General features: G+C 39.9%; 1 protein-coding gene across 1 annotated transcript in view; it reads left to right on the top strand.

Moving 5' to 3' along the window:
* Window positions 1-15047, top strand: part of SWAP70 (switching B cell complex subunit SWAP70) — a 90243-nt gene that overhangs the window by 13899 nt on the left and 61297 nt on the right. The window contains exon 2 of the mRNA XM_017500302.2: window positions 14704-14844. Coding sequence (XP_017355791.1) covers window positions 14704-14844 — 141 coding nt within the window. The remainder of the gene's footprint in view (window positions 1-14703; window positions 14845-15047) is intronic.

Below are 15047 nucleotides of genomic sequence, written 5' to 3'. Positions count from 1 at the left end.
TTTGGTATTTGACCTTCCATCTTAATAGTCAGTACATTTCTGATTTTATGACTCAGAGTTCTTAACCTCTGTGATCTCCATTTCGTATTTCCTTTGGGGTCTCACCATAGTCTCAGAGGTACATAGTAACAAAGCTAGAGACAGAAGAGGCTTTGGGCAACCTCCCATGTACTCAGCTTGCCATCACTCAATAGGTATTTTTCATTCCTTCTCACTATGAGAGTTATTATAAAACCTTAGTCCCCTCAGTGGTGATTATTAGCACATTAGCCTCCTTTGTCCCTCTTAGGGATGTCCCTGTTCCCATCCCACAACACAAGCCTAAGGCAGATCCTTGCCTCAGCTTCCTTTTTCTTCCCCATGGCTGCATTTCATAAAACTATTTTTCCTACTCTACCTTCTGCTTTATTTCCTTCTTCTCATTCCACCTTTGTGTTCCTTTTTTAATTTTTAAACTCAAAATTTGTGTCTACTGGAAGCTGCAGTTCTCAGCTGAAGTTCTCAGTCCTCTCAGTTGAAGGAGAGATATTTAAAAGGAAATCTGTATGTATACTTGAATTTCATATAAGGACATCTTGTGGTTAGGGTGAGATTTCTGCAATGTTAGAAAAACTAATTTTTTCATCTTAAGACTCTTCTATTTTCTATACTGTTTGCTTCTTTAGGAATAATTAGCTTTACAACATTTGATTTGAAGAAGGAGAGTGGTATTATGTGGGAATGGTATAGCAGCCAGAAGTAACACTAGTTAGGATGAAAGTTGTTCTGGTCATGTGGACAGTGTTGGAAGGTATTACATTCCACTGGATAAGCAGCTATGAGAGGATGGGGCACTGTCTGCCTTGGCAGGCAGCACATCTCCATCAATTCTTTCAGTTCCTAGGGTGATGGATACTCAGCCAGGTGGCTGTAACCCTGAATTTGAGAACTGGAGCTGGTGGGCAGCTGACTCCAGTCTCAGTGATCATCTTTAGTGATGATTTGAGAAACACTGTTAGGTGGTAGGATACCAGACGGTTAGTATATCAGACTAGACTGGAATTATGAGGTCCTTTACCTGGGTGACTTTGGGAAGCTTCCTTTGCTTTTTATATTTTAAGATTATAATAAAGCTTACAACCTTTATCTGTGACACCAGAAATTCTGTCTTATTTTCTACCAAACACTGATGTTGAAGAAAATTAATTTATAAAACATGATATGAACTTGAAGGTTTCAGTCTACTGAGCACTTTTTGTTAGGCATCCTGGGGAAGAAAAAAACATGCAACATTGTCCCTTGCTGTGAGGACTGTGTGATATAGTCAAGAAGATAATACATGAAATGAAGACAACGACGCAATATATAAGGAAGTTCTAGAGAGTGTGGAAGATGGGCACTCTAAGCCATGCCATTTAGTGTTGTGTTAGCCAATAGCCACATTAGGTTGTTGAATGCTTGAAAAGTCATAAGCCTGAGTTGAAATGTACTTGAAATATAAAATATGCTTGAATTTTAAAGTCTTAGTACCAAAACAAGAGTAACATGTCTCGTTATTTATTTTGAGATGGAGTTTCTCTCTTGTCACCCAGGCTGGAGTGCAATAGCATGATCTTGGCTCACTGTAACCTCCACCTCCTGGGTTCAAGTGATTCTTCTGCCTCAGCCTCCCCAGCAGCTGGGACTACAGGCATGCGCCACCACACCTGGCTAATTTTTGTATCTTTAGTAGAGACAGGGTTTCACCATGTTGGCCAGGCTGGTCTCGAACTCCTGACCTCTTGGTCTTGAACTCCTGGTGTCGAACTCCTCATCCACCCACCTTGGCCTCCCAAAATGCTGGGATAACAGGTGTAATTTTTAAAAATATTGATTACCTGAATTGAACCTTAGAAAGACTGAAAAAAAAAAAAGAGAAAAATACTGATTATATGTTTACATTATAATATTTTGGATATAGTATTAAAGTTAATATTACCTATTCCTTTTTACTTTTTGTAAATGTGGCTTTAAAAATTTTAAATTTCAGAATATGGTTTGCAGTATATTTCCATTGGCCAGAACTGCTGTAGAATTTCAGGGTAAAAAGAGAAAAGGATATAGACAGTTGCAGACAAAGTTTCATGAAGGAGATAGAACTTCAGCTGTTTTTTGAAGGAATGGTGAATGTGAGGGTGATCTGGCTGTGACAACTGTTCACCATTGATCACTAGGGTTGATTTGGCTGATCCGATTGGCTAAGTGGGTGTCTCTTCCTCCCCCACCGCTCCGTGTTCATCCCTTCCAATGTGACCATCCTCCATAGAGGACCACCAGTCTTCTGTCAAGGGCATATGAATAGCTTTTATCCCCCTGCTAGAACTTCCAAACAAGCTCTCAAGGTCATGAGAGAATGGGGCAGATCTTGTCCAGTATAGTTGCAGAAAGGTGACAAATATGGTGGTAGCACTGTAAATTAAGAGCAAGAGTCTCAACTTGGAGTATTTGAGCAGAAAGGAAATACTGTGAGTGGAGTAGAAGGTTTGTTTTGATGCAAAGTGGAGAATTAGGATTTTAAGAGAGATGGGACAACATTTTAGATGTCTTTGAATGTTTTTGCACAGAATAGATGGCTAATATATGTTTATTGACCGACAGTCTGTGTTAGAATGATTAGTTCAGAATTGCCCCTATAAAGAGGTAAGTCATTTAAAGTCTTTAGGTAGATATATGGCAGAGATATGGTTTTAAATTATTCTGATGATGTGGGTATGATGACTGAAGGTGAAAGGCTGGAGATTGGGGGACTGATAAGAGGGATGCTATGAAGTCTGGGTAAGTTGCTGAGTATGAAGCAGGAGTGGTGGCCATGGAAATTAAAACAGCTATATACCCTCCACTATAGAGCTTAAAATCTTGTGAGTGATACAGATGAGCAAACTGGCAATTCAAATACAGTGAGATACAGAAAGCAGAATGCAGAGGAAGGAAACCTGCTTAGCTTGGGGTGAGGATTGGAGGAGTTAGGTCATAGAATGCTTCCTAGAGGAGGTGTCATGTGCCACTAATTTGAAAAGGAGGTGTGAAATTCCTCTGTGAGAAAACTATGATGAAAGATTCAGAAAATAAAACCTTTAGAGGAACATGAAAAGTGTTAAGAGAAAGAGGAGTTGGGGAGTAAGGAGAGTTATCTGTACTCCATTACTTGTGTGGTCGTGGGACGTTACTTCTTTTTGCTGGGCTTCAGTTTCCTCATTTGTAAAATGTAGGGTAGCAGACACGCTCTTTGAGGTTTAGTCTTCTAACTGAACCTTGTAGCTTGATGTATTTACCGTGGTTATATTCTGAGGAGTGGTTGCTGTGCAGCAACTCTTTGTCAGGGCCTGAGAGGGAAGAATGGGACCTGGTACTGGGGGGTGAGGGGAGGAGCCCTTGTTTCTCCAGCCTCACACTCTCTGCCTCGTTAGCCTGAAGGTGACAGAGTGGCTCATGCAGTAGAGAGAGGAGTTGGCATTGGCTGGGGCTGAATTAGATCCAGAAAGTGGACAAGCTATATGAAAAAGGGATACAAGAAGAGACCATAGTTTTGTTAAGGCTATGGTGATACCAAACTCAGAATCAGGGTGGCAAACCTATTTTGGGGAGAAAGGTGATGAGATCTCATTTGGATCTTTTGGACATGAGGCAGATTTAGAATACAAATCTCTAATATTGTTTAGTGATATAAACCAGAGCTTATTGGAGAGGTCAAGATCAGAAAGAGCTCTATCTATGAATCATTTGAATAGAGATGTCTTAGGATGATTGTCAGAATAAAAACACTTTCTTTTTTTCTTTTTATAAATTTTTAAATTTATGAGATAAAATTTTAAAAAAATTAATAAAGTCTTTTGATTCATAAACACAGAATGTCTTTACTTTTTTTTTTTTGAGATAGGCTCTTGCTCTTTTGCCCAGGCTGGAGTGCAGTGACACAGTCTCGGCTCACTATAACCTCCACCTCCCAGGTTCAAGTGGTTCTCGTACCTCAGCCTCCCAAGCAGCTGGGATTATAGGCATGCACCACCACACCCAGCTAATTTTTTTGTTTTTATAGAGATGGGGTTTTGCCATGTTGGCCAAGCTGGTCTTGAACTCCTGTCCTACATGATCTGCCTGCCTTGGCTTACCAAAGTGCTGGGATTATAGGTGTGAACCACTGTGCCTGGCCAAAAGCACTTCCTAATAAGAAATTAAAGAAGAACTCAGGGCTGAAAATTGACCTTTGGGAAATGTCCAGATTGGGAGAATGAGGGATGATGGTTGTGACTGCGTAAAGGCATCTTTGAAGAACTTAGAAAACATTCTGTCTGGGCCAGGTGCGCTGGTACATGCCTATAATTCCAGCCCTTTGGGACACTGAGGCAGGTGGATGGCTTGAGCTCAGGAGTTTGAGGCCAGCCTGGACATGATGGTGAAACCTGTTTCTACAAAAAACAGAAAAATTAGCTGGGTGTGGTGGCAGGTGCCTGTAGTCCCAGCTGAATGCTTGAGCCCAGGATGTTGAGCTGTGGTGAGCCCAGATCATGGTAGTGCACTCCAGCCTGAGCAACAGAACAAGACCCTGTAAAAAAAAAAAAAAAAAAAAAGAAAAGAAAAGAAAAGAAAATGGTATATCAGGGACCAAAAAATATAAGAGGAGCGGGTGATTCAGACTGCCAACTGCCAGACCTTTGGGAGAGTGACTTGGCCAGAAGGTATCGGTCCCAGCATGGGTTCTTCAGGAAGCCAATGCTAACACAGTGTTAGGAATACAAAAGTGTTACCTGTGGGGTGGGAGAGAGGAAGTGGAATTGGGAAAAGGAGCTGTCAAACCATAACATGGAGTTGGCAAAACCAGGAGCGCTGAAGCAAAGACTGCCCTTTATGGGACTCCCACATTGGGGAAAAGTGATCCTACCGCCCTTCTCTGTCACTGGGACCCTGAAGGTAGCTGGAGGCTGTCAGCTTAACACAGCCCTTATAGCTGGGTAGCAGTTACCTTCTTGAGGGGGCATCTGAGTGTGCATCTCTGTGTCTGCCTCAGAACACATTTAGAAAAGCAATTTCAAGAGATTGATAGGGATAGAAGTCATATTATAGGGTCCATGCGGGGTCAGGTTGGTGAGGAGATGGGGCAGCTAAGGGAAACCTCAGATTTGTGATTTTTTTTTCATCCTTTTATTTTCTTTCTTTCTGTTCTTTTTTTTTTTTTTGAGACAGAGTCTCACTCTGTCACCAGGTGCCAGGCTGGAGTGCAGTGGCACGACCGGCTCACTGCAACCTCCGCCTCCCGGGTTCAAGCAATCCTTGTGCCTCGGCCTCCCGCGTAGCTGGGACTACAGGTGTGCGCCACCACGCCCAGCTGATTTTTTTGTATTTTTAGTAGAGACGGGGTTTCACCATGTTGGCCAGGATGGTCTCGATCTCTTGACCTTGTGATCCGCCCGCCTTGGCCTCCCAAAGTGCTAGGATTACAGGCGTGAGCCACCGTGCCTGGCCTTATTTTCTTTTTTTAATTTTTTTTCTTCTTCCCTCCCTCTCCCCTCATTCTTTTATTTTTAATTTTATTTTACATATTTTTGATTTCTATATATTTTAATAGCTTCAGATTTGTGATCTTTCTTAAATTAAAAAAATTTTTCTTTTTGAGACAGGGGGCCGGACTGCAGTGATACAATTATGGTTCACTGCAGCTTGAACTCCTAGGCTCAAGTAGTTCTCCCACCTCACCTGCCAAGTAGTTGGAATTACAGGTGTGTGCCACCATGCCTTGCTGATTTTTGTATTTTTCATAGAGACAGGTCTTGTTATGTTGCTTGGGTTGTTCCCAAACTCCTGACCTCAAGTGATTTTCCTGCCTCAGCCTCCCAGAGTTGGGACTATAGGCCTGAGCCACTGCATCCAGCCAGATTTGTGATCTTTGTCACTGCCTTGAGTGCGCATCATTACCTTGAGTGCACACTGTGACTTCACATTTTCTCTTGGAGATGAATGTACTAACTTAAACTTCCAGGGAAGGTGAGAGTCAAGGAGTCACAGCTTAGAGCCCCCTATTCTATTATAGAGCCTTATCTCACACATGCTTGTTAATTCTTACTGTGTTCTTTTCTCAGAAGTCTATACTAGATTTTTAAGGAACTGGACTGCTCTACTAGATCTCAGGCCAGATGAGTTATGCTTGACTAGTTCTGGTGGTGTTAACAACTAATGGAGGTGTTTTTCACTCTGAAAGTAATCTGAACTAGAGATTCCAATTAAAAATTCTTCTAGAAACATGGTAGTATAGTAAAATAAATGCAAAGACCCAGATCTAGATGAAGACTGTAAAGTAACAAAATGAAATTTAAAAAAAGAAAAATATTATTGAAAATTCTTAGATGGCACTAATTTAGCAAATATTTGTTGAACAGCCCTCTCATTAGGTACTTCATTAGGTTTTGGTACTGCACAGGTGGCTAAAATACAGACCCTCTCTTTAAGGAAGTTAGAGTAGTGAGAAAGATAAAGAAGATTGCTGGAGTTAAATCTTCTCACAAATGATTTACCTTCTTAAAAGACATTTATGCACTATTTCAGTGGGGCTGGACTCTCAGGAGTCTGTCCCAAATTGGGGGACACTGTGCCTTGCCTGTAGTCTCTTTTCTTAACCATTATGTTAGGGCCATCTTTTCTGTATCAATGAATATATATACAGACACCATCCTTTATAATGACTGTGAAGTATTTTATTGTGTTGATACATCATGGTTTATTTAACCATTTCCTATTCACAGATATTTGAGATGTTTTAAATGTTTTTAACCCAGGATACTAGTATACATCGTACAATGCGTAGGTTACCTGCCCTGTCCCCCAAACAAATAATTATTCAGCCCAGAATGTCAGTACTACCGAGGTTGAGAAAACCTGCTCTGTACTTTCTGCAGTGCTGGACGTTGGCAGTCTTTTTTGTTTTGAAATGGAATTTCGCTCTTGTTGCCCAGGCTGGAATGCAATGGCGTGATCTTTGCTCACCGCAATCTCTGCCTCCTGGGCTCAAACAATTCTCCTGCCTCAGCCTCGCAAATAGCTGGGATTACAGGCATGTGCCACCATGCCCAGCTAATTTTGTATTTTTAGTAAAGACAGGGTTTCTCCATGTTGGTCAGGCTCGTCTCAAACTCCCTACCTCAGGTGATCTGCCCACCTCAGCCTCCCAAAATGCTAGGATTACAGGCGTGAGCCGCCACACCCGGCCAAGGTTATTGGCAGTCTTTACTCCCTTATATCTGCTGAAACACCAGATATTAATTGCTTAGTCAAAAAGTAATACCTCTTTTAATGTGCATTCTTTTAATTGCTAGCAAGAGTAAGCATCTTTTCCTATATTTTATTTTATTTACCTATTTTTGAAGTAAAAGGTGGGGTTTAATTTTTAGTTACATGATACTGCAAGCTATGAAATTCCATGTAGAAATAAGGAACTCATTCAGAGGACCACCTTTATATAGTATGTACAATTTGGAACTGTTCCAGTATAGTTTCCTTATAAAAAGTATCACAATAACAAACCACATTTAAAGAGAGTTCTTAGTAGAGAAACAGTAAGAAAAGTTATACCAAATATAGTACACAACAAACAACATTATGCCTTAGTCGTATAATCTAAAAGTTAAAGGTCCCAGGAGTCCCACCTGAACTTGGAAGGAATCCTCTATTTATTAGTGATTAGTGTCTTTTGTGAATTTTCTATTTATGCCTACAAGAATTATATGAATATTGGAGCCATTTGCCTTTTTCGTTTGTTTATGGTTTCTTTCTTTTTTAAAAAAAGCATTTTTATGTGGTCAAATTTACTGGTATTTTCTGTGTAGTTTCTGAAGAGGGCTAAGTTGGTAAGTTATCCAAAATAACTTTAAAAAGATGGTTCAGTTAGACTGTAATCCAGTGCCATCCATGCTGTGGTTTAATGGCATATATATTCTGTGGACAACATTCCAACAGATGACTTTGAGTTACTCTTCCTTAATCTGTCTGTAAGTGTTCTGCTCTTACTGAATCTTCCCTTAGCCCTGTGCACTAGTCACTGAAGGATGCAGAAGGAAAATATTTGTTTTCGCCCTTACTGGTCTACAGTTAGATATTTGAGATATCATTAGCATCTGAAACAGAACATAGTTGTATGCTGAATAGGAGTCATGGGGCAGGGTGGTAATCCATGAAGATTTCCTAGAATTTATGAATGACCCAGTCTTGAAGGATGTGACCAGGCAGAAGGGAAATGTTTTCAGCACAGGGCATCACTGTGGAACAGACAGCTAAGAGATTTGAGTTCTAGTCCCTACTTTGTTGCTAATTATTGTGTAACTTAGGCCAAATCTCAGGCCCCAGTCTTTTTATCTGTGAAGTAGGGAGATAGCAATAGTGTATTTTCTAAGATTGTTGTTAATATTAAAGTATCATGGCTTTAGTGTTAAGAGAATTTTCAGAAATAATTCACTCAACAGTTATTAAAGGATTCTGGGCAGCATGCTAGGTGCTGTGGGCATGCAATGATGGGTAAGATATGGGCCTTTTAGAAATGTACAGTTTTACAGGAGAGAAAAATCATGTGCAGTAGTTGGCACAAGAGGTACTGCTTGGGAAACAGAGTGAGAAAAAATAATCTTGGTTTGGGTGATGAAGGCTTCAGAAAGAGATGGCATTTATGTTAGGTAGGAAAGGAGTTGGGGGTAAATTGAGCAAGGGCCCAGGGGAGAAAGGGGTGTGGTACAGGATTTGCCTGGGAAGAAATAAGGAAGGTGAAGCCAGCTGGCCTGTGGAGTGACTTAAATATGGAACTCACATATTTCCTTAGTTTTTACTTCTGTAATCTTCTGATGATTTTTAGGCAGGGGGATAACATGATGTTAGTGGTACTTGAAGATTAATTTGGTGTAAATGTCTAGGGTGGTAATTGATTGCATTTAGGGATTGTAAGTAATGTTAACAGTGACTTTGAGAGTTTTGAGGCTGGGTAGATTAAAGATAACGTAAGAGAAAGCAAGCAAGACTTAAGCAGTGACAAGCAGGATGAAAAGACGTTTGGAAGGGGAAAATGAGTCCATGCGGTAATGGGCAGGACTTAGAGTAGACAATGCTCCTAAGGCAGGGCATAGCTATGGGAGGAAGTTGGTCATGCTGGTTCATTGTTAGGAAGAATTTTCTGGTAATTTGCCATTAGCTTGAAATTTTATAAGTCAGGAATTTTTATGTTTTAAAAAAAGATTGCCCATTATGAATTACAGGTCTATAATTGTGTTGGTTCAGATAAGTCTTTTGGAATAGAAATCCCTATCCCACTTTTTTTTTCAATGTTGAATCTTGCCCATTACGCACATCCTGTAAAGGGAAACTGTGTTACATTTTAAAGAACTTTTAAGAATCTCTGCATCTGTGGAGAAAGGAAGGTGAACATTACTCATTACTTACTTGTGTGTTAAAACACTGTTCACCATCCTTGATTTCATTTTCATGATGGCTGGAGCAAAATGCTTAAAAGGGGTAAATGGCAAGCAAACCACTGAAAACAGGAACAGACCACACGAGCAGGGCTCATGCACTTCATTAGTCATCTCATCAGCAGAGGCCCTGCAAAGGCAACTGAAGACAGCCATGAGGGAACTGGAGAGATGGGTTTCTGGCATGGGTATGGTTCTGTTATTGTGGTAACAATAGTTTATTCTTCAAATCAGGGGAATGAGAGCAAAGTTGTTTAGCAATTATGTGGGTGCTGAAAGAATGGCCTTTGGAGGAGCAGGCATTTGAAGTGGGCTAAATTCAGCTTTTTCAAGAAACTTGCAAACACACTGATTAGAGTGATTTGGGGCAGTCCTTTTACAAATAAAGAACTTGTAGTCCTCTTTCTGATTGCTTTTGTCTTAATCTGCTTTTCAGCTTCCTCATCTGGAGAAAGGGTTAGTGCCTCTTAGAGCAGATTCCCCCAGAGGGTTAGGGTGCTGGGAGATAAGGACTCCCAGAGAGAGAATGGTCCCAGACATCTAGGTACATGGGCTTCCTTGCCACTGGCTCTAGCTTGGCTCTGCTGAATAGTGCCAGTCATCTCTGTTGGGCTCTGTGGAGCTGATGGGGTGGGGCTAGTGGGGCAGCACCAGCACATCAATGCAATTTAGAAACAACTTGTGGGCATGTCCATCTTTGTATAGGCAGGGCTATCTGTTTTTCCAGAAACAGAGGGAAGGTAGCAAAGCATGGAAAGGACACCAGAGTGGGAGACTTGGGTCTAATCCCAGTTTCACCAAATATAAAACTCTGATTTGGGACACATCTCCTAGTCTCTGACTCAGCCTCTTCACCTGTAAAATAGCAATAATATCTACTCTCCCTGTGGAGAGGCTAAAACAAATTAACAGATGGTATGAATCTACTTGAAAAAGGATAAATTACTGTGTAAGTTTATGGAGGACCTTTTACTTTTTTTTTACTAGTTAATTTTCCAACCATCAAAAATTTGATTTCTTGTATATTTTGTTTCTATAAAAAGAAAACCTTGACCAAGTGTGGTGGTTCATGCCTGTAATCCCAGTACTTGGCAGGCCAAGGTGGATGGCTCACTTGAGGTCATAAGTTTGAGACCAGTCTGGCCAACATGATGAAACTTCATCTCTACTAAAAATATAAAAGTTAGTTGGGTGTGGTGGCAGGTGCCTGTAATCTCAGCTACTTGGGAGGCTGAGGTGGGAAGATCACTTGAACCTGGGAGGCGGAGGTTGCTGGGATCATGCCATTGCACTCCAGCCTGGGTAAGAGAGTGAGACTCTGCCTCAAAAAACAAAAACAAACAAACAAAACCCTTGAAGCTGGGCATAGGGGCTCATGTGCATAATCCTGGCACTTTGGGAGGCTGAGGTGGGAAGATCACTTGGGCCCAGGAATTTGAGACCAGCCTGGACACACATAGTGAGACTCCCATCTCTGTTTTTAAAAAATAAAAATAAATCTTAAAAAAGAAAAAAATCCTTGAGATACGGTGTAAGCTTTAAAGAAAGGTTGCTGATAAAAAGTTTTAAAGATGGTACACAGGTTTTTTCCTCTTTTAGAAACACTTTTTCATTGATGATTTATTCAGTTTTGTTTTGTATATACATATATTATAATTAATCAATTATTATAATTAATCAGTTTTTGAGATGGGATCCCCTCTGTTGCCATGTTCGGAGTCCAGTGGTATGATCATGGCTCAATGCAGCCTTCACTTCCCCCGGCTCAGGTGAATCTCCCACCTCAGCCTCCCATCTCAGCCTCCCAGGTAGCTGGGACTACAGGCATGTGCCACCACACCCAGCTAGCTTTTGTATTTTTTATAGAGATGGGTTTTTGCCATGACATCCAGGTTGGTACTGAACTTCTGGGCTCTAGCTACCTGCTTGCCTCAGCCTCCTAAAGTGCTAGGATTATAGGCATGAGCCACCATGCCCGGCCTGTTATATTTTCTAAAGAAGACTTCCCCTTTATAGACCTTACTAACAGTGAAAAAGCTGTCACAAAGCTGGACTTCTTATCCAAATTATGAAATGACTTTGGGTTGACAGTTAAGGGTTTTACAAACAAGTCCAACTCCTCATTTGAGATGAGAATGCAGAGACATTGGAGCGCAGTTCTCTTCCAGGTGCCTTGTATAATGTGCTGCCTTCCTCACAGTTTGCTTAACTAAGTAAAGATGGTTAAGAAAATTATCACTGAATTTAGCCATCCCTGTGTTTAGCAAGAGTGCTGTTTAATTGTCCAAGGGTGAACTCTCGAGTTCAAATCTAAATCTTCTTCAGTGGGATCACTGAATCAAACTAAGCATCTATATGTATAAAGAGCGTTGTTAACTTTAGAGAACTGAAGACATAATGTTTATTACCAGAGGGTACTGGACCAGAGATTATAAAACCTGAGTTCTAGTCTCAGTTCTTCTCAGTAATTTTAGTCAAGAAAAACAAATTTAATATCTGTGAGTCTGTATTCACCATTTATAAGATGAGGATGACAATATGACATCCAAGGCCCCTGCCAGGACTTTGGTTGGAGGGTCTATGAAACAGAAAGGTAGAGAACAGGGTGGGTATGGAAGAGATGGTTTTTGTTTCCTGAGGGCCTTGCATTAATCAACTACTTTTATCATGTTATTTCCCTATCGGGAAATTTTCCTATTTGCCTCTATTCCTATCCTAAAGCTATCCTTATTTATCCTGTAAGCCATAAGTTACGTTTTACTTCCTCTGTGAAGTCACTGTAACACTATTTCTCCTTTTATGAACTCATTTATTGCCCTTACAGTGCACTCATCTATTAGTCATGCTACATTGCTGTGGAATATGTCTTCCTTTTACATCACATCTTTGGTGAGCAGGTTAATGTAGAAGAAAAAGTACAGACTATGAAGATAAATAGATTGATCTATGTGATCTTAGCCTGGCCACTTAATATATATATATATATATATATATATATATATATATATAATATATATTTAATTTTTAAAATATGTATTACATTTTTGAGTAGGTTATTATTTTTTAAAAAAACAATACAAAGAAGAGGTGCAGTGAAGTCTTTTTCTAACCTTGGTCTCATCAAACTTGTCTTCCCTTCACAGTTATTAGTTCTTATATGTCTCTCCAGAATTTCTTTTCTTCCCCCTTTTTCTTTTACACAAAAGAGGGCATACATATTCTTAGGTACCTTGTTTTTTTTTTTTCACTTAACTTATGTTGGAGATCTTTTAATATCAGTGCATAGCAAATTTTCTCATAGTTTTTATGTTTTATGGATATACCATAATTTATTTTTTTATTTTTATTTTTATTTTTTTTGAGACGGAGTTTCACTCATGTTACCTAGGCTGGGGTGCAATGGCGCGATCTCGGCTCACTGCAACCTCCGCCTCCTGGGCTCAGGCAATTCTCCTGCCTCAGCCTCCTGAGTAGCTGGGATTACAGGCACGTGCCACCATGCCCAGCTAATTTTTTGTATTTTTAGTAGAGACGGGGTTTCACCATGTTGACCAGGATGGTCTCGATCTCTTGACCTCGTGATCCACCCGCCTTGGCTTCCCAAAGTGCTGGGATTACAGGCTTGAGCCACCGCGCCTGGCCGGATATACCATAATTTAACCAGTAATTGGGAATTGTTACTTGGATAAAGTTCCAAATGATTTTAAAATCTGAATGACATTTGAACTTGATCTGAGAAATATGCATTTCATTTCTTTAATACTTGTATTTCAATAGCACTTGACAGTTTTTAAGCACTTTATATTCTTGAAATTGATCTTAGTATGTAGGTTTTACTAGACTAATAGAAATAAAATATCTATTTAAAATTTTGCTGACTGTGGTACAAGATTCTCCAGTCAAAGCTCCACCATACTCTTTTCATGTGCTTTACTGGCAAACACAGGGTTTGCTTGAGAAACACAGCCTGCTTTGTAGAGGCTCATAAAAGTCTTCATTACTGCATTTATAACCATTTGTGAATATACTTCCTTAACTTACTTCCTTAAAACCAGTAGAGTGTGTAGAAAAGGATCTTCACATAAATGAAGCTTTGAGAAACAAAACCATTTTAGAAAGAAGATATGCAAATTTTTAATAGATTAAATATTTTTAATCTTATAAAATCTCCTAACTGAAATATGTGTATGCAGAAAAAGGGACTTGCTTAATGCAAATGAAAATATTTATTGAAATGAATGTGACTCCTTAAGGTTCAATGTTTAGGACTGAGAAAAATAAGGAATATTTTTACCTGGGGTTCAACTAGGAAGATTCTCTGTTGCAGAAAGTACAGCCTTAGCCATGTAATTTGACCTGTTCAGAAAGCACAAATGAAATGGAAGGGGCTTAAGTTCTATTTTTAAATTTTCATTCAATGTAAAATAAGATTGGCACTAAAGTAGCTCAGACTGCTAATTCAACTACTGTACCTAGACACTGAAGTGTGCACTTAGGTTATTGTAAGATCAGTAGCCCTTTATATGTATTTATGCTATGGAATGCAAGTTTTCTATAAAATATTTTTAACCATATTGGTGACTCCTATTTTTGCTATTAAATTTTTTGCTATTTTTAATCCGGGCCCTTGATTTCTTTTTCTTTTTATATTTATATTCTTTTATACTCATGCTGAAATTTAGCCTAGTCATAGAATTTTAGAGATATTTAGATACTTAGAGATTCCTAATTAATATTTGGTATATTTGTATAATAATTGGCCCTTTCTTTTGAATAAATGAGAAAACTAAAGCCTGAAGAGCTTATGACTTGCCCAGATCAGCCTTCTTGTTCAGAACCCCTGGCTGCAGCCGCCCAGTACCAGGTTCTTTCTGTAAACAGCTTTAATTGGCCGACCCTGCTCTACTTGGCAAAAAGTTTAATTCTGAACACATTCTCTTACTTTTTCCCATACTTTTGTTTCTGATGTGGGCAGATTAGTAAAAGACCACAGATCTTGCATGGAGCCTGGCTCATAGTAGGCATGTAATAGAGACTAGTTCTAAGTGAACCAAAACTGGGAAGGAATGAGAAAGGATAACAGGTGACAAGTAGTGGGTGGCAGCTGAGCAGCCCTCACCCTGTTTTTGCTAGTTTATTTTCCATCTTTCTTTACCCAGGACAGGGAGCAGCATGTTGTATTCATGGTGAAGGCGTCATATGCTGGTTAGTGGGAGCCTTTAAACGATTTTCTTTTCCCCCGCAGGTCCTTTCCCATAACCTGTGCACGGTGCTGAAGGTTCCTCATGACCCGGTTGCCCTTGAAGAACACTTCAGGGATGATGATGAGGGGCCAGTGTCCAACCAGGGCTACATGCCTTATTTAAACAAGTTCATTTTGGAAAAGGTATGATTCTAACCTTTTTTAGGGTGCAGCATTGTTTGGTTTGCATGTTTCAAGTGGGCCCAAAAACCCTCTGTTGGTGAGTTCACTAAGGCGTTGAGGTAGAAAGAATCATTAGATAAATCAGAAAGGAAGAAAGAATGAGAGACTAACAGTGCTTCCTATTCTTCTCTCCTCCACTGTCTTCTAAAATTTGGTTTAATATT

The sequence above is a fragment of the Cebus imitator genome, unplaced genomic scaffold (assembly GCF_001604975.1).
Source record: "Cebus imitator isolate Cc_AM_T3 unplaced genomic scaffold, Cebus_imitator-1.0 Scaffold265, whole genome shotgun sequence".
Lineage (NCBI taxonomy): Eukaryota > Metazoa > Chordata > Mammalia > Primates > Cebidae > Cebus > Cebus imitator.
This window is presented reverse-complemented; position numbering and strand designations above follow the sequence as displayed.